The sequence below is a fragment of the Stenella coeruleoalba genome (genome assembly GCF_951394435.1).
Source record: "Stenella coeruleoalba genome assembly, chromosome: 13".
NCBI lineage: Eukaryota > Metazoa > Chordata > Mammalia > Artiodactyla > Delphinidae > Stenella > Stenella coeruleoalba.
Window position 1 is genome coordinate 88,777,108 of NC_137159.1, and position 21,252 is coordinate 88,798,359.

At 49.7% G+C, this 21,252-nt stretch overlaps 1 protein-coding gene across 5 annotated transcripts in view; it reads left to right on the forward strand.

The window, feature by feature from the left end:
• MYT1L (myelin transcription factor 1 like) overlaps positions 1 to 21,252 on the forward strand; it is a gene marked incomplete at its 5' end in the record, with an annotated part of 137,301 nt that overhangs the window by 59,493 nt on the left and 56,556 nt on the right. For all 5 annotated transcript variants that reach the window (XM_079941413.1, XM_079941414.1, XM_079941415.1 and 2 more), the window contains 4 exons: positions 4,878 to 5,125; positions 7,438 to 7,674; positions 9,448 to 9,569; positions 10,442 to 10,510. In XM_079941413.1, the coding sequence (XP_079797539.1) occupies positions 4,878 to 5,125; positions 7,438 to 7,674; positions 9,448 to 9,569; positions 10,442 to 10,510 (676 nt within the window). The remainder of the gene's footprint in view (positions 1 to 4,877; positions 5,126 to 7,437; positions 7,675 to 9,447; positions 9,570 to 10,441; positions 10,511 to 21,252) is intronic.

Below are 21,252 nucleotides of genomic sequence, written 5' to 3' on the forward strand. Positions count from 1 at the left end.
TGAACTGGGCCATTGCTCCCAAAGAAAAACAGTGAAGTGAGCCTCCTGTGGGGCAGGGGAGCATAATGCCTGGGAGCAAGGAGCAGGGCCTGGACGTGCACAGTGGGATAGAGAAGCAGGACCCTTGCCTCAGGCTCTGCACGTCATCCCTCGGCTTCCACCAACTGTGATCAGAAACACTCAGCAAACATTGATTTATCCACCTGCATTCTTCCAGACACTCAATAGTTGCTATCTGTCTGGCTCATCTACCTGTCTATCCACCTGTCTATAGATCTATCCCTTCATCCTTCCACCCGCCCACCTATCCATCCCTCCATCCCTCCATCCCCCATCCATCCCTCCATCCCTCCATCCCTCCATCCCTCCATCCACCATCCCTCTCTCCATCCATCCACTACCCATCCCTCCATCCCTCCCTCCCTCCATCCATCCATCCATGGGCCCACTTATCTATCCATCATCCATCTATCCATCATCTCTCTCTATTCTTTCTTTCTCTATAACAAGTTTCAAGGAAGAGATTGTGGATAAAGAGAAGACAGTGAAACACGTACTCAGGCACAGTGAAGCAAGGCGTCCATTCTGCCTGGAGGAATTAGCGTGAGCTTTACCAAAGTGGCACATTTTAAACTTGGTCATGAAGCTTGAGTGGAAATTACTAGAGGGCAGGAAACCCACAGGTGAGTGGGAGCTGCCAGCAGGCTGGTGAGGCTGAACTTCAGATGCATGAGAGGAGGGACAGGTTGACCCTGAGGCGCTGTGGAGACAGCTTTGGGTCGCCTGCCTCGGGGAGGAAGACACAGACACCGTGTGCAGGAGGTGACGTCCAAGGGAAGCCGGGAGACCCTGCCCCCGGGAGCCCCAAGCCGGCATCTCCCCCGCCTCTCCCCCCATGCCTGTGTTTTATGGTGAGCTAAGAATGGCCGTTCCATTTTAAAACAGATGGAAAACAACAAAAGAAGGAGAATTAGAATCTCAGCGTTCAGAGCAGTTTTACTGGCTGAAGGCCACATCACCCGTAAGGCCGGTGGCTGTTTCCCAGGACAACAGCCGGGTGTGCGGTCCCAGCAGAGACCCCGTGGCCGCCAAGGCTCGACCACTGCCAGGCCCTTCACAGAAGAATTTTCCGAGCTGGTCTAAGCCATCTCCGCTGTGTCTCTGGGCAATTTATCACCACTCTCAGGCTTTGTTTCCAAGCCCTGAATGGGCCCCTCTCACGAGCCCCCTCTTGGTTATTCCCAGCTTCTAAATTCTCCTGAGCTCAACACTCCTTGATCATCTTTGAAGCCCCCTCTGCTCCTCCAAACCTTGTCTCTGATATGCCCACCGTGCCCACCGTTGTCGGCCCTCCCCCGGTCCAGGCCTCAACACCAGGTGGCCCGGGCTGGCCCTCCGGGGCCCCAGGACCCATCCTCTGGGCTGGGCCTCCTGCCCTCCCCACCTCCTGCCACCAGGCCAGCTTCTCCTGGGAATACCTGCCTTCCCACCCCGTTCTCCTGCCCCCATGCTCTCCCACATTCACCTCTGCTTCCAGAAGCTTCTCCCGCAGCCAGATCTCTCGGACAGACGCCCACCTGCACTCAGCGGCCTCCTCCCAACCTCCTTAGAGCTGCTTGTGCAGAATGAGGGGCGCATGCGCACGCTTCTGAGGCTCAGCGCCGAACCCCACCGGCCGGCGCCAGCAGGGCAGACAGGCGAGCGCAGAGAACACGCAGCCAGCGAGCGCGCGCGAGCCCAGCCAAGGATCCGACTCTGATTAGACGCGATAAACCGCGTGCGCAAACTGCCTTCAGAGGCCACCGAACAGGACGTCCTCGCGAAGAAGCGGCTTTTATGCCCCTTAGGACTCTGCATCTGTATCTCAGTTTACTTACGGGAAAGCACAGCCATGGACCCATGTAAAGACTAGGAGTCGCTGCTACAAGTTACGCGGCGTGGACCCCTGAGTCCAGCCAGACCTGACGGGGCCAGGCCCCTTCCGGCAGCGCAGATACTCAGGAGGCGCGCCTCTGGGCCGTATTCGGTTTTGTCTGCTTTTCGTGGAAATTCAGATTGGAAGGACACAATTATCTATTCCCTACAGGAAATGTTATTTCAGAAGAAAGTGAGACGCCCCCACTTAGTAAGACTCTTACAGGCAGAGTAGATTAATAAGGTGGAAGGTGGTCGTTCTGTTTTTCTCATTTGTCATATTTCATCACTATGAATCCCATGTCGTTTTTCGTTTTCCTGCACGAGAGGGCAGGGTACCTGAAGAGGTATCTGTCAGTACGGTGTAAGGTCGGGAGGACCTCTGATGCTGTAGATGCAAGGGTGTCATTCTAAAGGAAGGCAGTTCCATCGCATGAGCTCAGTGATGTGCTGGTGCCTAGAGGGACAGTAACACATTTTGTCTGCGGATTCATTGGGAAAAGTTTTGATTGAAAATAGCTCTGTGTGTGGAAAGAAAAAGAATGTGCGTTTTGACTTTGTTAAAGGGTGGGGGGCTTCCTCAGTTCTGGGCAGGAGACGGCAAGAGCCGTGACGGCCTTCCAGTGCCCCCCTGCTCTGCGGCGCCCCATGGTGTCCATGCAACGAGCCCCAGAAACTGTGACTGGTCCTAAAAATTACTGACACTAACGGTTTCGTAAATATCTTACCAACAGGCGATAATTATTAAAACCAAAGACCTTCATTGCCCGAGAGAGTTGAAGTATAGAGACTCATTTTCTTTTGGAACAAAGTAGTACATGATTGATGGCCCTTAGTGAAAGGATGCTTGTGAAATGAATGCTGTCCTCACTTTCCTCCTGGGTCGCGTGAGCTGACAGGCCCATCAATAAATTGTCCACGGCTCCGTCACCTGCTAAAATTCTGGACGAGTCCCATCAACTCAGCGTAATCCAGGAGAAGTAGAATCTTTTGATTTAAATGTCTGGTAAAGTCGAGGCACTTTCCAGAACTTTGCTGCAATTTGCTGCGTAGACACACGTGTCCTGTTTACTTTGCTTTAGGAACTGAAATTCCTTCATTTCAGAACAAAACTTTTTCCTCATTTACGTGGACCACATTTCTTTTACCGACCCAGTGTCTGGCCCTCACTAGGGGACAAAATCCCTCATAAGTGTTAGATCATTTCTCCCGGTTTTTATTTTCCTATTTTTATAACAGAATCGTAAACGCTGTAAGGCCACAGACTTCAGTCAGTTTGGAGTCTTGTGAGCTGTGGAGCGGCCTCGCTGCCCCGGTCGGTTTACAGAACCCAGTGGGCAGGTCCCCCTGCACGCCGCCCCCGGCCCCCGGTCTCTGCTCAGACGTGAGACCCCCGTCCCCCCACTGCCCTGGCTGCTGCTTCGACGTGATGCTTTCACGGAGGAGAGAGGAGGGAAGGACAGACACACGGACAGTGTGAGGACTGGCCCTCAGGGCTCAGCTGACTCTGATTAGCAGAACAGAAGTAACTCCCTGACGAGTTAATCTCCGCGTTGGGCGGGTTTGACGGTGGGGAAGTGACCTCCGGGTCCGCGCGAGTGGCAGCGACAAGGCGACAGCTTCCCTGAGGCTGCCATGCGCCCAGACATTGCCAAGCCACGTCCTTGATGTCAGGAAAGCTCAGTCTTCCGTCCAAGGTCAAAAGGTACCAATAGTGAAAGCTTAGCTCTTCTCTCACTTGTATAGGAATAGGGTGCTTTGGGGCAGTTCTTGGTGGTGCTGTGATGACCACCCGTGATGTCTGTGAGGTTGTGGTCACTTCCAGACCATACCTGAGTGGGCAGGAAGGAGGTGCTGAGACGCCTGTGCCGCACGAAAGGGTGGCTTGCCGGAGGGGTCCCGGTGCTGCAGAAGGGTCTCCTGGCTCCCTGCAGGCTCTCCCCTCAGAGCAATTCCTCCCTCTGCAGGGTCAGGTGAGCTGCTGACCCCTAAGCAAAGGGCATCCTGTGCCTTTAACGACCAGGGCCCATCCTAATCTATCATCCAGCAATCATCTTCCCGTCCTTGCGTCAAAGGAGGTTGTGAACAGCTCTAGCAACCACACTTGCTCTTGAGGACCTGTTGGACTGCTGGGGAGGCTGGCTGTTCAAAAGGACCCGGGAAGCGCAGCTGGGGCGTGTGGAGGACGGTCGTTCCCGCACGAAGGGCGGGGCTGCGGGCGCACACGGGCGTCTGCCCGTCCCCGAAGCCCCGAACGCCTGAGCACTTGCCTTGCTTATGTGAGTCCGCACGTGTGTGCGGTTCTCTCCCCGTCACTGGCCGTCCCCCCCGGTGGCTCTTTTTAGAATCACAGAGGGAAGGGGTTTCTGTCGGGGTCTCGCCTGCACCCTGACTGGAATGCCACTCCCCAAAGCGCAGGTTCCCGCAGGCCCGCAGAGGCCCTACCTGTTCAGCTGGGTCACCTGCACAGGACAGTGAGCCCCAAATGGCCACTGTGGCCCCTCGTGGCCAGACGGCTCATCCGGTCTCTAGCGGGATGAGGGGTCTACAGGGTCCCTGTCACCCCGGCGAGCAGATGAGCGGTCATAAGGGGAACCTCCCTCCGGCGGTGATCAGGCTGCTGCGGCCAGTCGCTCCCCGCATCTTGGTGGCCGCTCCCTGACCGGGAGCGCGCCCTTAATGGTTACTCAGTGGGCCCCCTGCCTCCCGCTTGAGAGCCATACGCGCTCTTCCCGCTGGTCCCCAGCTCTGCCCGTCCAAATATACACCATGTGAAAAAAGGAAAAAAGGGGGAAAAGCCAGACTTTTTCGTTCGGGAATCAGCGGGTCGGCGGGTGCCGCGTCCCCCTGGGTACCTGCGCTCTGGCGTGGGCGCCCAGGGCGGGCGGGCGGCGCGGGCGGCTCTTCTGTTGCCGTGGCCCCGGGCGGGGGCCCCGAGTCATCCCTGTCCCCTGTCTCCCCAGCGAAGCGGTACTGCAAGGACGCCAGCCCCAGCAGCAGTGCCGCCAGCACCTACGCGCCCAGCAGCAGCAACCTGAGCTGCGGCGGCGGCAGCAGCGCCAGCAGCACGTGCAGCAAGAGCAGCTTCGACTACACGCACGACATGGAGGCGGCGCACATGGCGGCCACGGCCATCCTCAACCTGTCCACGCGCTGCCGCGAGATGCCGCAGAACCTGTCCACCAAGCCGCAGGACCTGTGCGCCGCGCGGGTACGGGCCCGGCGGCGCACCTGGCGGGGGCCGGAGGCGGGGCCGCGGGCGGGGGCGGGGCCGCGGCGCATCCCCACCTCCACCTTCCCGCCCCGGCGGTCTCGGCCCAGCGGTCCCGCAGGCGCCTCCCTCCCAGAGGCCGGCGCAGACCGTGCGCCCGCCGGGCTCTGCTCGGAGGAGGCCTGACAGCGTGGGGTCCTGGGGACGCGCTTTCCAGACCAGGAGAAATCGTCAGGTCTTTTAGATGAACGTGTCCATTTGGGACCCTCCTCTTTAGGACCCAGAGTCACTTCTGGAAACAGAAGGACACCACGCGCACTCCTGACGGTTCCGAGAGCTGCACAGAGAATAGGAAGCTCCAGGAGACGTGCGCCCTGGACCTTAAGCAGAGGAGGGTGGGCAGCGCCGCGGTCAGGAGAAACGCAGGACTGCTCCCTCCCGCCCAGCCCTGGGGAACAAAGACAGTGCAGAAATCCCGTTTCCCCACGGGTTCCCAGCCAGGCAATTACAGCCGGCTTCCATTAGTTCAAAACAGCATAGATGCCAAATCGGTGAGCGATACTTAGGGCGGCTCCTCGTCGATGGGCTCCCGGCATTGGGAGGAAGCCGTGCGGCCGCCGCAGCGCGCAGGGCTGTCTGGCGAGACCACTAGGGGGCCGGGGACGCAGGCGGCGCGGGCGCCTCGTGCTCCCGGCCGGTGAGCCGGCACGCCGGCCCGCACCTCCTCTCCAGAACAAAGGGGTCCCTCCATCGCCAAGTGCGCTGGGCGTGCGCCTGAGCGCACAACGCTGACCGTAGTTGTTAGAAATAAGTGTAATTTGTATGAATGGAGAGAGGTCAGTAATTTTATGTTTTGCAAATGCTTTCTTCTCTATTAGTATTTTTATTCCTAGATTTTGGAGGAGTGTCGGGGCATGCAGTTTCCGTGGAGATCAGGGCTGCTAAAATGCGAGGCTGGCATGGAGGAGATTCTGTTTAAGGGGGAAAAAAGACAGTAACCCCTTCCAGTTTTTTTCTCTTTGTTAAATTTAAACTAAGACAGACAGAATTATAATCCAACACGATGAAGGCTAAGTTAGTATGAGAGCTGGAAACCAGGAGTGCACTTTGACAAGAAGAGTTCAGGCAGAATAATATGCTATAATCTATCAAGGTAACAGCCCAAAGGATGGGGTTTTCATTCCAAGCATCTCCCCTCAGCTATTACATTCAGGGGAAAGAGCTGCTAGACATCTGAGTAGGCAGCACGTTTCACGCCAGCTCTGAAATCAAATTGCTCAAGGGAGTGTAACTCTCTGGGGAAAAAAAAAAAAAAAATGGAGGATCGTCAGGGGTATCTTGATTTTTCTTCTCTGTCCTCCATCTGCCCTTCCTTCTCTCCCTCCTCCTGAGAGGCAGGCTCTGAGGAATTCTTGATCTGTTTAAAGCACCATAAAATAAAAAAAATTAAAAAAAAAAAAAACACCCTGTACCTCTTCGTTTTTCTAAGCTGGTTGACTAAACTGCAGGTTTGCTGAGCCGTAGAGCAGGTCAGCCCGTGATCGCTGCAGCGGTGCCGTGTTGAACTGAGATTGCCCATCTCCCTGCTCAAAATGCAAAAGTCTCTCTCCACCATAGGTTTTGTATTAGAAAGTACATTTTATGTGGGGATTTTTGTTTTGTTTCTTTGGTTTCCTACTATATACCCAGAGCCTGTGCCTGATAGGACTCAATAAATATCTGTCCAAAAAATGGAAGAAAAAAAAAAAAGTAAATTCTAGTTCCTCTCCTCCATTCTTCTAAATTCTTGTGTTTTCCTCCACTCCAAGTCTTGGAGTATTAGCCTCAGTGAAACTAAAGGAGAATTTTAAGCATATATACATTTTTAGGTATTTATGTGTAATCTGTACACACACGTACATTTCTGAGCTCTTAAGAGGTCTTTGAACTGGAATAGAATTGAAATTAGGCGCTTGTTTTTCTTCTGGCCCGGCTTATTTCTAAAGGCAAAAATGTATTAGGAAGAAAACATATAGATCTCTGATAGGTAAGTGATAGAGAGATGATAGATAGTCGATAAGAGACAAGAGGGCGAGAGACTGATGGGTGATTAGTAGATAAGAGAGAGGCGGATGCGTGCGTGCCTCTGGCAGCCAATTTCCCAGCCGCGCGTGCGGAGCAAGGCATATGGGGGGCCACGTGCTCTCGCCTTGGGCTCTTATACACGTGAGACTGCAGTGAGCAGTTTCCAGTTTGAACTGCGTCCTGGCGGAAGGCAGGGCTGTGGTCTGGGGGATGGATTCTCACAGTCCCTGTGTCCTCCTGTTCCGCAGAACCCTGACATGGAGGTGGATGAGAACGGGACCCTGGACCTGAGCATGAACAAGCAGCGGCCGCGAGAGGGCTGCTGCCCCATCCTGACACCCCTGGAGCCCATGTCCCCCCAGCAGCAGGCGGTGATGAACAGCCGGTGTTTCCAGCTGAGCGAGGGAGACTGCTGGGACTTGCCCGTGGACTACACCAAAATGAAGCCCCGGAGGATAGACGAGGACGAGCCCAAAGAGATTACTGTATGTCCTTTTCACTGACTGTCCCCCTACCCCGTCCACTCAGCATGTAAAGTTGGCACGACTGAGGGAAAATGCCCTTGGCACACGCCTTAACAGAAAATGTCTTTCCTCTTGAAAAATGACCTTTAGCTGACTAGGGCTTAGAAGACATTTTCGGTTGACCCAGCAGAGATTTGGCACTAACACTGATCAGAGTGGAACAAACCATTGCCTCCTTTAAATGATGAATTTTATTTTCTAACAAGTGTGTTTTGTTGCAGACGATTTCTGTAGGAAAATGTGTAAACAGCTTACTAGTTCATTTTTTCTGGGTGATAAATTGATAGAATGCAGGGTTCTCCTTGCAGGGAGGGAATTATAATGAGACTCTTAAATACTGAAAATGATGAGTTCTGTGCGGTTAATTAGCTGCCTCATCGAAGCACAGGACAGGGTCTGTTCTCTAAGAAACCTAGAATACGCAGAAGAGCCTACCTACCCCAGCCTAGAACAAACCATTTTAGTACCGTCACCTAAATCTTTGTTGACTATAATATTACCAAAACACCTATGTCAAGAACATATTTTTGAGGTAGTTACAATTTTCAAATTCAGATCATTAAAATAGCTATCCTTTAGGCTGAGAAAATAAATGAAAATAAATGTTCTTTATTAGACTGACTTTTCCTCCAGTGTTCAACTCTGAAAATTATGACATCTTTATTCTCTGAAAAATGAAAATTCTTTTTGAACACAATAGGGAGACCGCCATCCGAGCAGTAGCGTCTTTACAGAAGCAGGAGGGAGGTGGAGAAAAGGGAAACATTAGCTATTTGTAGGAAATGGCAGGGAAGGCGCCTGTTTATAAGGCATTACATCAAAAGCTTATTACGCTTATTTCAAACTGATTTAAGTATCCAGGCATCTTAAAGGAGAATAGAATCTGAGTGGCAAGCTAAATTCCAAAGTATTTTTTTTCTCCTACAGTGTTAAATCGTTACTACCAAATAAGGCATGGTAGTTGAATCTTCGAATTTATTTTAATTAAAATTAAGCCCCCATAAAAGGACAGCAGTATTTCCATCATAAGGTGTGACACAAGTGAAAACCCTTGCACTCCAGAAACACGTTTGCTGAACATCGCCACCTGTAGGAACTTCGAGGTTACTGCAAAGGCCCCAGTTAGCCAAAGTAGGTACATTCTATTAAAAAAAAAAAAAAGAAAAAGAAAAAGAAAAAAAATGTTGCCTAAGAGTATTGTGAAATCACAGCGTCAGTCTAAACTGGGCTTCCCTTGCCTTGGGACTTAAAGCACATACAATACTTCTGTAGTGTAGGATACTCACCAGAGGTTGTTGGAAGCCCCAGAGTCTAAAATATCTTTGGGTAAAAATGCTTAAGCTCCGCCCCGTGATGTTGGATAAAGTGCCGTAGGTCTTAAACCCGGGTGGGCAAGGTCCACCGCGCAGCCTCTCTGCCTGCCAGGCCGCTCATCTGCCCCTCCTGTCGGTACAGCTTCAGGAATTTGAATAAAGAATTTGAATTTGCCCACTGACAGGTTACCCTAAGTTTTGTAATTTAGAGCAAGTGATGAGAAATTAAAGTCGCCCAAGGAGAGAGATACTCTTTCAGCGAAGTTGGGTTTGCATGCTCAGGGTGAGGGTGCATCGTGACTTTGAGGGTAGGGTGGGGACAGGTGGGCAATGCGGGGCAGCCATCCCCTGGGGGGACGCAGCCTCTGGTCTGTGTGTCCAGCGTCATGGGTGTGGCCCTGAAGCTGTGTTCTGCCCGCAGCCGGAAGACTTGGACCCCTTCCAGGAGGCTCTAGAAGAAAGAAGGTACCCGGGGGAGGTGACCATCCCGAGCCCCAAGCCCAAGTACCCCCAGTGCAAGGAGAGCAAGAAGGACTTGATAACGTAAGCATGACGGGAGGTGAAATTATCACTCTTCTGAACCTTCCCTTTCTTTGGCTTATCTCTAAACCGGGTCTGTATATGCCTTGCCGTTTGAGCATGCGACATGCGCAGCGTACAAATGTCCCCAACTGCCAGTCGGGTGGAGCGAGAGGCCAGCCGTGGACGCGCTTGTTCTGAGCGATGCTCTGTGCTCTGGAGACACCATTTCCATGTAATCCTGTGCGTTTTGCAGCTTTTCTTCAGGGCGCTTAAATCCCTGTGCAGACATTGCAGCTAAACTGGAAACAATGAAACTTTTCCAAGCTTTTTTTTCAAACATACTCACTATTTTGGCTGTTTTGTTTTTGTTTGGTGGCAGATGTCCAACACCAAGGTGTGATGGGAGTGGTCATGTGACTGGTAATTACGCCTCACATAGAAGGTGTGCCTTCATTTTTCTCATGGTGGATTCTGTCTTTTCAATTTATTGTTTTCAGCTTACCTCAACAATGCTGTCCAAGTACAAACGTTGAATTCTGTGTCACCCCTTTAAGTGCTATATGTTGACCCTCAAAAGCATGCTAATTGACGTGTTGTATAATGTCTTTTATTTTGAAACAAACTACCTAAATTTGGAAAATGACTTACAAACATTGAGACCAAAGGGCACAAATATTTGAGTCTTATTTTTTCAAGTTTCTGGAAAGACGTGTTTCCTTCAATTTCTATGTAAACATGAATTAGTTAATTATACCAACAAAATTCAATATACAGCACTTGCCCCATCGCTTTTCTGCATCCAACTTTTTAATTTCAGTTTTATGTTGTGTTTGTTCGGGAACGTAAGCTGGGCCTCGGGGCTACTCACCTGACTCTTCCGCCCTGTCTTACAGTCTGTCGGGCTGCCCGCTGGCTGACAAAAGCATTCGAAGTATGCTGGCCACCAGCTCACAAGAACTCAAGTAAGATTTAACGAAAATCCTTCTCTTTCTAAAATCTATTCACTTGGTGGTAACAAAAAGGACGTGTCGTTTGAAAAGAAACAAATGTCTTTAAAAAGCCACCTGTGTGCGTCAGCGCCTCAGTTCGGCACACATGACTGGGCTTCAGGATGTCAGTCACTTCTCTGGACAATCCATCTGCCTTTTCCCTCTCATTTACCTCCAGCTTTTCCATATCGTATCCTTCTTCTATCTTGAATTTTCTAAAGTATAGATATTTTCTCTCCAGATGTGCATGCACGTGGAAGGGAAGTTTTACAGTTACTCAAACTTTTAGGGAGTGATTGATTGTAATGTAGAAAGTCAAAAATTGAGTTCTTAAAAGCCAGTAGTTAATACGATCGCTTTAAAAACGGACATTTAAATAGCACGAATGACAAAAGCCCACCATGACCGTAGCTAATTCCTTCAGAGTACACTGTGGTTGTGGCTATCGAGACTCCTTAGGGCAGTGATAACTCAGTTAACTAAGGCTTTTACCCGTGCACAGACAGCACGGCCTCTCGCTCCTCTGAGCCTGTAATTGTCTCTATCTTTTCATCATGAATCTGGTCAGCTACATTTACACCACCAGACTAAGGGTTTTCTTCTGTGTGTGTGTGTGTGTGTGTGTGTGTGTGTGTGTGTACACACACACACACACACACACACACACACATGCATATGCACATATATACGTCCATATTCAGTTACTAGACAGGTTTTGGAAGAAGTCAGTCCAAGCCATTGACAGCAGATTAAGACCTTTGGTCATCTAGTTAGAAGGGATATTCAGGTGTCTATAAGGAAAGAAGGGCAAGACTTGAACATTCCGCAACATAATGAGAATCGAGATTCCCAAATCATTGTTTTTAATCACCTGGCCTGTTATAAAAATCATCACGTCAAATTGCTCAGCTTCCATTTTGTTTGGAAATGGCTTTATTTCCAACGCAGAGAAGATTCTGTTTTCAGACCCTGTTGGATTCCTTTCCCAAGGACCCCACCCCGTGCTCCCACTCCCTCGAGACGGACCAGGGCATCCGCAGAGTGCGGGTTCTGTTTCACACCGTGTCGTTTTTTGCAGGATCCCTGCCCAGGGCCCTAGCGCCATAGATCACCTGCTCATGTTCAGTGACCTACTGAACTAGCCCTTCCGGCACGAGACTCTGGGAGTTCTCTTCATGGCGTGTAAACACCAGGAGGTCGTCCTCTTACTTAACAGCTGTAAAGTCTGTAGCCGTCCTCGCGGTGCCTGACGGACAAATAGCTTTTAGAACCTCAAATGGACAGAATTAGCAAGAACCTCCCAGGCCGCTGTGTTAAGACCTCCTTTTTCCACGGCTTGAAACCATATTCCCCTAACGATCAAAACGTGGTTAACTGCACTTGGAACTTGGCTAACATCAGAACGTGGCAACTTCCCTTTGACTCTCTTGCTGAGGAATGCTTTGCCATCTCCAGTTCCAACAGGCCTGCTGTAAACAGGGAAACAGCCTGTGGACGACTTGCATCTGGTGTGGCTTCTCCTTGGTGGTCTCCAGACCCCAGAGACCAGAGTAGGCTTCTGATGGGTCTGGTTTTCATGGCTTTGCATCCTCTGACTTTGGGCTTGGAAGGTTGTGTTGATATGAAGTCCCAGGCAGACCTGCTTCTCCTCCGCTGCTGACTCTTTCTTCCTGTCCTGTCTTCTTGGAAGATGGCGTGATGGTCCGCACCATCTGCATCTTCAGAGTGGTGTCCGCGTTCTCTTCACATCCTCCGGGGCGGTGTCGGGCTGTCTGTTCCCTCCTCCCTCCCTCCCTCTGCCTGGGGGCCGGGGTGGGAGGTGAGTATCTTCCAGAGGGCGATGGCTTCTCCTGATTTACGCTGATCTAAAGGCCACAGTCACCTGTAACTTGTCTTTGCAGCAAGTGAATCCCACTTCAATTGACCCTTTTTCTGGAAAATCCAAACTTGACCAATTTTCTGAAATGATTTGTTTTTAAGACTGGATCTTCAAAACTAGGGGTTTCACTTACGTGTCTACTATAAATAGTCTGATGTTTAAATGACCATCTTTTACTTGATGATAAGTCTTTCTCAGCTGAGGGAACCATATATTTTAATGTGGTTTTTTTCCTTTAATCTTTTAACTGATGACAGCCCTCCATCCATGGCTTTTTCATGCGAGTCACAAAGCCTTTCCTGTGCGCAGGAGCAGAGATGAATCCCTTTAGGATTTGCAACTGCTTTCTCTCGAATAATTCATGCATGTGCTCTTCTCAATAGCTTATTCTTTACATATGTATTTTAAAAGCTTTGGTCAATTTCCGCTGCACAGCCTCTTGCCTGATTGAGAGTCCTTGTGTGATGCAGTGATCTCCACTTCTTCATAGAGACACCTTAGGAAGTGGGTCCCAATTGCCTCAAAAATGTTTCTCGCTTCTGCATCAGCTAAGAAATAGAACCTCCTGGGAATGTTCCCCTTGTCACTTCTGAGGTTGAATTTTGTTAGTTGGCCGTTAACAGGACATTCTTGATCTCAGACACACGAGTTTTGCCAGATACACTCTGGGTCTTGGGTCCTCCATCCTCTTAAACTTCCTGAGATAAGACCTTGCTCCATTCTCATCTAGAACAGCACATGTGGGATAGTCTTAAAAAGAAGCCGAGCGTGTTGTCGAATTATGTACAATATGTAAACTGAACCTGTATTAAAATGTAATGTGTTCGTGAATATCATTCAGTCTCTGCAACTATTGCTTTCTTGTCCCTGGTCCGTCTGGCGTAGAAAACAGGTTGGTGGCTGGGTCAGAGGCAGGTGACAGCACTGGCGGGGGGGGGAGGGAGCCCCAGAGGCAGGCGAGGGGACCCGAGATGACCGCGACCCAGGGCCCCGAGACTAGCAGAGACTCTCAGGCTGAGGTCTCTGCTACACAGACGCCCATGAACAGCCACCCCCCCAGAGGACTCCTGACTGTGACGTTCACTGAGACCCCAGGCCAGGAAGAAAACAAAAGAATGAAATTGTCCAAATGAATGTGATTTTTTTGGTGAGGACTCTGCCCAACAAGAGGGAAGTTTCTTCTCTAAAAGTTTCCTTGGCTAAGATCCCCTGGAAGTAGCAACCTGAAAGAACTTGCAAATCACATCACATCATCCTCAGCCTATATTTTTTTTAAGAAACCACACCCTCCCAGCCAGAAATCCTTTTTCCTACTTCCAGATGCGAGATCAGCACAGACACGGGCGTGATGTAGGTGTTTTAGCCACCTCCATGACCGGTTTAAACCGGTTAAAAACTGACTTAAATCAGAGGCAATTAGCTCTAAAAACAGGCCCCCAAATTGGCTTCCATTCATGCTCAGTTGGCCACATTTAGATTCTCCCTTGTTATTCCTGTCTTTGTCATAGAACCAGAATCCCTGTGGTTAATGAGGGTCCTTGCAGGAGAAGGAATTGTCCGTCCCTGCTTCTCTTTACTTCTTCACCTTTGAACTTTGATTTAATCCTCGTGGGGTGGGTGGGGTCCTCCTTTGGGTTCTCTGACATTTAAATCGTTCTTGTGTGTTCTGTCTTTCCAAGGCATGTCTCCCAGGTATTTTCACATTAGACATAGAGGAATTTTAACCACATACTCAAAAAAAAAAAAAAACACCTTGTTTAAAACCTGGTTACCTATATTTAAATAAAAGAATTAAAATTTTGAACTTAGGCCAAGACATGACTTTTCTCTGAGGGCTCCTTATTTCTAGAATTTCCGAGGGCTTATTTCTTCAGCGATGCACGTCGTGCCGGCGTCGGGAGGATTATTTACCAGGGTCTAATAGAGCCTCGCTCCGCCCACAGCTTCCACTCTTTCGGGTGCAGGAAGTTCACCCACTTTCAGTGCATACCAGGTTCTGAGGACTAATTCTCATTTCTATCATCTTCCGCCTTCCCGGTTCACAGTGGTAAATCCAGGGGACTTTGTGAATTACAACTGCCGTGGACTGAGGACTGTGGCCTTCACAGAGGACACGTCTCTGCGTGGAAGGATGTGTGGGCCCCTCTGTACAGTTAACTCCTTACAGTAGAAGTTACGCTGAGGTTCTGGCCCTCACGTTGGGGGAGGCGTGTGATACGTGATCTTTCACTTCAAGGAGTGCCCCTCAGATGCCCTCCTTTCAGTTAGAAAATCATTTTCTTCTGCAGCAGCAGGGCCACCTGAGCACACCTGGTGCATACGTGTGAGTGTCTGTGGGGGAGGAGGGCGCCAGCCTCGGGCATCTGGGGCTCATGTGACACCATAGACACGACCTGCTGGGACCCGGTGAGCAACGCACGCCTGAGATTTAGACGAGGCTCGGGGCCTTCTCTGCGCGCCTGGCCCTTGGGAAGGTGGGGGGCTTGGACCCACCTCTCAGATGTGGAAACTGAGTCCGGGCAGTTGGGCAGCTCAGTCAGTAAGTGGCCGTCACCAGACTTGGCCCAAGCGCCTTTTCCACACTTCATGCTACCGTTTCAAAATTAGTATCCCTTTAGGGGTGTTGGTTTTCGATGGAGAATTAAAGGTTTATACTTAACTACATAAAAATACAAATTCTGAGTTTCTTTCTCTGAAGCTTTTAGCTTTAGGTCTCATGCAGTGTTTTCTCATAACCCACACGGGGGACTAAACAGGGGATTGGGTCCTGTGAAGATAAACTTCCAGGTGGGACGTGACCAGCAGTCGTGGAAAACTGTTCACAGGGGTTTTGTCATCCCCAGGAAGAACCTCGTCCCACAATTTCTATTTCAACATCTGTAAAATGTTGATAAAGTTTGTGCTGCAGCATTTTTCTAAAAATACCCTAAGAAATACAGCTTGCGGCAGATAGATTTTTATTTAACCATAAGTAAGGTCAATTTAAAATAAGTCCCATATAGGAAATTCAGGGGAGCACAATATAGGAAAACTTCTACAATAAGGATGTTTGAGGATGACTCCAGTTACACACACACACACACACACACACACACACACTCACCCACAGACACACACACACACAGTGCACACACACATGCTCACGCACTCACACACACAAATACACACATGCTCGCACAAACACAGGCACACTGACACACTCTCACACGGACACACACTCACGCACACACAATCACATACACACCCACTCACACACATGCTGACACACTCTTACACGTGTGTACATTCTCACACTCACATACACTCTCACACATGCACGCGCACTCACACTCATGAACACACACGCACAAGCTCTCACACTCACACACACTCCCACTCCCACGAATGAACACACAAACATATAGTAAATAAAGCAATGCAGTGTGGCTCAGGCCTGGGTTCACTGAGTTTCTTATTAAGGGAGGGTTCTGGGGGAAAGCCTGGGCTCTTCTCTCTGTTTCTGGAACAGGCGGACTTAGCCATGTAGCGTCATAGGGCCCCCTCCCTGGATGCTGGCCCAGCTGCCAAGTGTCATTGGGTAGTTTGCTGTTGTGACTGGATCCGCCAGGAATCTCCCTTCCTGCTACTTCTCTTTCTAACAGCCGACATTAGACTCACATTATTTAAATCCCTTCTTTTAATATGTATTTATTTATTTATTTGGTCGTGCTGGGTCTTAGTTGCCACAGGCATGCTCCTTAGTTGCGACTCCAGGGCTCCTTCGCTGCGGCTTGCGGGCTCCTTAGTTGTGGCGTGTGAACTCTTAGTTGTGGCACATGGGATCTAGTTCCCTGACCAGGGATCAAACCCGGACCCCCTGCATTGGGAGCATGGAGTCTTAACCACTGCGCCACCAGGGAAGTCCCTAGACCCAGGTTATTAAGGGAGAGTTCCAGGGGTTTGAGTTTGGGGTTATGTTTTAATCACCTTTAACCATTTTCACATGCAAATCAACGAAAAACAAAACAAAGCAAAAAACACAAAAAAACGTTGATATTTAATTTATTTTATAAAGGGCCCTGTGCTTTACGAAAGCATCTGCAGAGTTCTCTGGCAGTATTTGCATGCAGTCCAGGTGTGTTTGTCTTTGGCTTGTTTATTCTCCACATCTTCCAGGTTTGGGTGCAGGTTATGAGGAAGTCTGCAGAGGGAAAAACCAGACTTCAGTCGTCAAAGAAAGGCACAGGTGTAGGAGGGAAGTTGACTAATCAAGACACAGCTTTGTACCAATAAACTCTTTGTGCAAAACAAAACACAGAAACCGGCCTCTCCCGTCAGAGGGGCGTCAAGTCCTCATCTGTGAAATGGGAGAATCCTGGTACCCGGCTCACTGTAGACGTTCAGTTATTGTCACCGTCACCACGGCAACACACGCAAGTCCCACAGCTCGTGTTAAACTGCTGGGTTTTGTGACAACATTAAGCAGAATTCAAAGGAGGAAAATGTAAGCGTTAGTTTAACGTTTACTTAATGACTTCTGTGACCTCCCTGAAATAAGGAGAACTTTAATTCACTCCAAAATCTTCTGAGCCTCTGGCTTTGGAGGACTTTACAGCAAGTCCTTTAATTTAGAAAGAAAAATAAGAGAAGAAAGACACTGCGGCAGTTACATCCGTTGGAACCCTGGGGGTGGGCGATGATTGCAGAAAGGGGTGCCTGTGTGCTGGGCTCTCCCTGCCATGTTTCTGCAGTGCCTGTGTGTATGTGTGTGCGTGTGTGCACGTATGTGTGAGTGTATGCAGGTGTGCACGTGTTCATCTGCGGGCCAGCACAGGTGTTCTCACATCTGGTTGTCGCCATCAGCGTGTGGGCGGCATTCTGCTGCCCCGGGAATCATTTCCGCCCCTCTGTGCTCACATCCCCTCAGTAAAGAGGGATGTTCTGCAAAGTCCCTGAGCCTCGAGTCGGAAGCAAAAACCGGGAGAGGGCATCTCCCGGAAAACCATAGACAGAGCTGTTTCATTCTTTCGTTTTAAAAACTTGTAATTCGCACCCAGAGATAAGACACCATTTCTGCCCTCAAGGCACCATGGCCAGTCCCGTGCAGGGCATCCTGGGAGGCGACCATCGGGGTTGGGGGGGGGGGCTGGGGAGCAGAGGTCGTGGGCCAGTGCCTGAGCTCAGCTGGTCCAGGCGCGGGCAGCAGACGGACACACTGAGGCCGGGAGGAGGCCGTGCTGTCGGGGCCGCGGAGGGGCCAGCGAGGGGCCGGGCAGAGCCGGCTGCGGGGAGCATGGTCCGGGCAGGGGACTGGAGCCCCGAGCGCCGCTCAGCCCGGTTGGGGGTGGAAGCAGAGGGGGGTCAGCCGTCCAGGCCGAAGCAAGGCTCATTGCAGGCGGTCTGTCGTACTGAGCACCGCCCCACGGGAAGGCACCTTGACTTGGCCCCTGCGCTCTCAGGGATCCCTTCTCTCCTCGAAATGAGGGATTTGCTGGGTGGGCCGAAAGGCTGCCGGAAAATCTGGGCTTCGTCGGCTCGTAGAAACTGAATTTTTAAGTCGTTCGTTGGTGCCTCGTCACCCATTTTCATTGAAACTAAATGAAACACGATGAATGTGGACCAGATCCCCGATCAGCCAAGTCACAAACTGACTGAAGTCTTGTGTGAAAACTCTGTCGGTCTGAACCATCCTCCTGGGGCTCCTGGTCGAGGGCTTTCACTGCGGCAACCCCTGCTCCCCGGCCCTGGAGGGGCAGCGTCCTTTTTTGTTACCTCAAGTGTGGATTCAGCTGGCATCCGTGTTTCATTTCACCTTCAACCTGCCTTACTTGCTGTCTTCTGGGCTAAACCAATCTGTCCTGTCACCTGAACAGTCCATACACTGGCCATTTAAAGACCAGCTGGCAGTGGCCACTGTGTCTGACCTGAGAGGAAGCCCTCCCGGGGATGGGGCTGGATTTCTAACTTAAAGCTGGCCTTGAGATTTTCATGTTTTTTACTGTGAAAAACTTGGGGAAGGTTTTAAATCCAGAACAAGGCCACAAAAAAGGCCTTCCTTACAAAATATTTCTTAGCATTCCATTCCTCCGTTTTGAAATGGTGAAATTTTAATAGATACCAGACAGTACTGAATGATACTATTTCTAAATAAATAGAACCCAATTTGTCATCTAATCCAAACTAAAATAATCCACCTACTACAAACTATTTGAAAATGACTCTTTGAATTAGTTTATTGTTTAACTGCAGAATTCCTTTCTTTATACAGTTGAGAATCTAAACCATACAGCATATTTGCTGCACGTGAACAGAAGGAAAAAATGTTTTCCTGACGATTTTAAATATGCCATTTTAAAGGTACTTTAAATGTATGTACATATGTATTTAGATATGCTGTGTGTCAATGTGTAAACACACACTTATGTGAATACATGGATTTTGCTGCCTGTGTTGTCAGGCCAGGATTCAAAGCCAGACACCTGGCCCTTCATAAAACGTGTTGGATTGGCTGAGTCCTCTCCATGCATTACATCCAGTTAAATTTGGCCTCTCCTGATTATTGGGAATCTGGTCCCGTTTTCACTTCATTCTGGGCTCCTCTGGGGCAGTTCTGACAAACGGTCTTCCTTCAAGCTCAGCGGCTGGTCACCACCCCAGCCCTGAGCTACCGGAGAAGCTGCTTCTGGGAAGGAAATGAGGGTCTGACCAGCCAGGAGCAAGTTACGTTGGCCTTTAATTGTAAATTTGAGGTTTTATTCCCGTAAACACTTCACTAATTTATAGTTTCCTCGAGCAAAATGAGCGAATCTGGAAATAAAGTAGACGTTCCCGTTGGGAAGTTACCAGCGAGGATTTCGGAGGGCATTTTTTGCTAGCGATTTCAAGAAAGAGAACCATCCTCTCTGGGTTTCTTTCTCGATTGGAAAGACCGGCTCTGAGCGGGTGAAGGGGGCGTTTGATGGGCCGAGGCCGGCCGGGGAGCCTGGATGCTTGCAGGGAGTGATCCCACCTGTCTGCGCGTTTGACCCGTCTGTGTATGTGACGTACCTGTGTACTTGTCCCTAAACGTGATCCCTGATCTTCCAGGAGCCACAATTCAAGGAAAATCACAGCCCTTCTATTCCATTCTCTCTTTTTTGCATTTGTACAAAGAGAGACGTGTTCTAGACACCTGTGGATTCTGCTTAGCTGTCTACAGGTGGTCCGTGTGCTTAATCCTGTTCTCTGTCCACAATAATCCTGCTACCTTCAAAGAGAATTGGAGAATATTGGGATAGTAGAGAGAGACGAGAACTCCCACTCTCACCTGACCTTTTTAAGGAAACAAAAACTTAAGTGCAAATACTTTCTTAATAATCAAAATGAAAATGTGATCTGGCTTTACCAAATGAGTTTCTAACGTACACGACTGTCCAGCAGCACTTTGTGGGGGGATGGGGATGCCCGGAGGACAGCCTCAGCCCCACGTGGCTGCGGAGCGCGCGAGGCCACTGGGGCTGAGGAGTGCATTTCTAATTGCACTTCGTTTCTGAACTCAGATTTAAGTAGCCACACTGTCAAGCGGACATCCTTAGTGGACGGTGCCACATGGAACCTTAGACTTCACGGACACTGTTCGTCATATGTAGTCTTACTACATTTTAATACACATTCAGGAATATCTTAGTCCTACAACTGAAAAGTTTATGATTTGTTTAGCGTCTGTGTCCTCAACATTTTTGCTATATTATTAAGCCATTGACGGAGAGGTTAGCCCTTGTATATTTACATGCTGTCCTCTTTTTAATTTAATGCCATTTATAGACAGATTAAAACTAAATATTATATAAGCTTCACAGTGTGTTTTCAGAATAGAATATTTGCATGTTACACCAAAACCTCATTGTTTCGGACCATTCGGGCAGTATTCAATACAAGGTAGTGGAGAGCCTCTGTTATGTTATTTTAAAAATATGTTTGACTTTATTACTTTCCAACTTGTACAGAGATTCCAGTCTAGTTAAGCAGGTGTCACCAAAGAGAGCTGCTTAGCCCCCTAGGGACTAAGTAATCCTGGCTTATAATTAGCATATGCGTTATTAATACTTGGGGCAACGAGGTTGTTAGAAGCCTGCTCTCCACTAGGAGCTGGAATACTTCTCTTTCAGGCTGGCTTCTGCCCTTAATTATCCTCTACCTGTGGGGAACGCCGCCCCACGGAAGTGACCTTCAGGCCCTCCCCATCCCAGGTAGCGTTAGCGGCCGGATCCTGACGAAGCCACCACAGCGTACGGCGCACAGTCCGGGGCTCAAATTGGTGGCTTCTTTTAGCTCGCTTTCAACCCCAGGGCCACAGAGAGCAGCTCCGTTTTGGCCTTGGCGGGACAGGGCCACGCACCTCCCTGCTCCACGCCCCCGCCACGGGCGCGTGGATGGCGGCTTCGCATCCCCTCCGCTCTTGTCCTCCTGTGGTCAGGTAGTGACGGTGCCTTTCTACGCGCCTGCCCTCTGTTGAGGTGAATTGCACTGTGATGTGCAATCGCCCGTCACTGGCACGTGTAAGGGGGCTCTTGGAGCAGAGGGGGAGAGTGTGATTTTAACAAGACCAGGGCATTTTTAAATGACATTTTTGGAAACAAAGCTACTATATGCTCCAAAACTTGAGAAAGTGGGGGAAGAAAAATTATGTATAATCTCATCTCTCTGATAAATATTAATTAATTATTATTAATTATATTATTAATCATATCCCTTGAGGATCTTGAAGCTTGCTTCTTTGTGTACTGTGTAGGTTATGGAATCTTTAATAGCTGCATAATATTCCTGGGGTGGGAGGGGATGTTTCTGTAGCTTCCCTCTTGGCCTGGAATGACAAGCA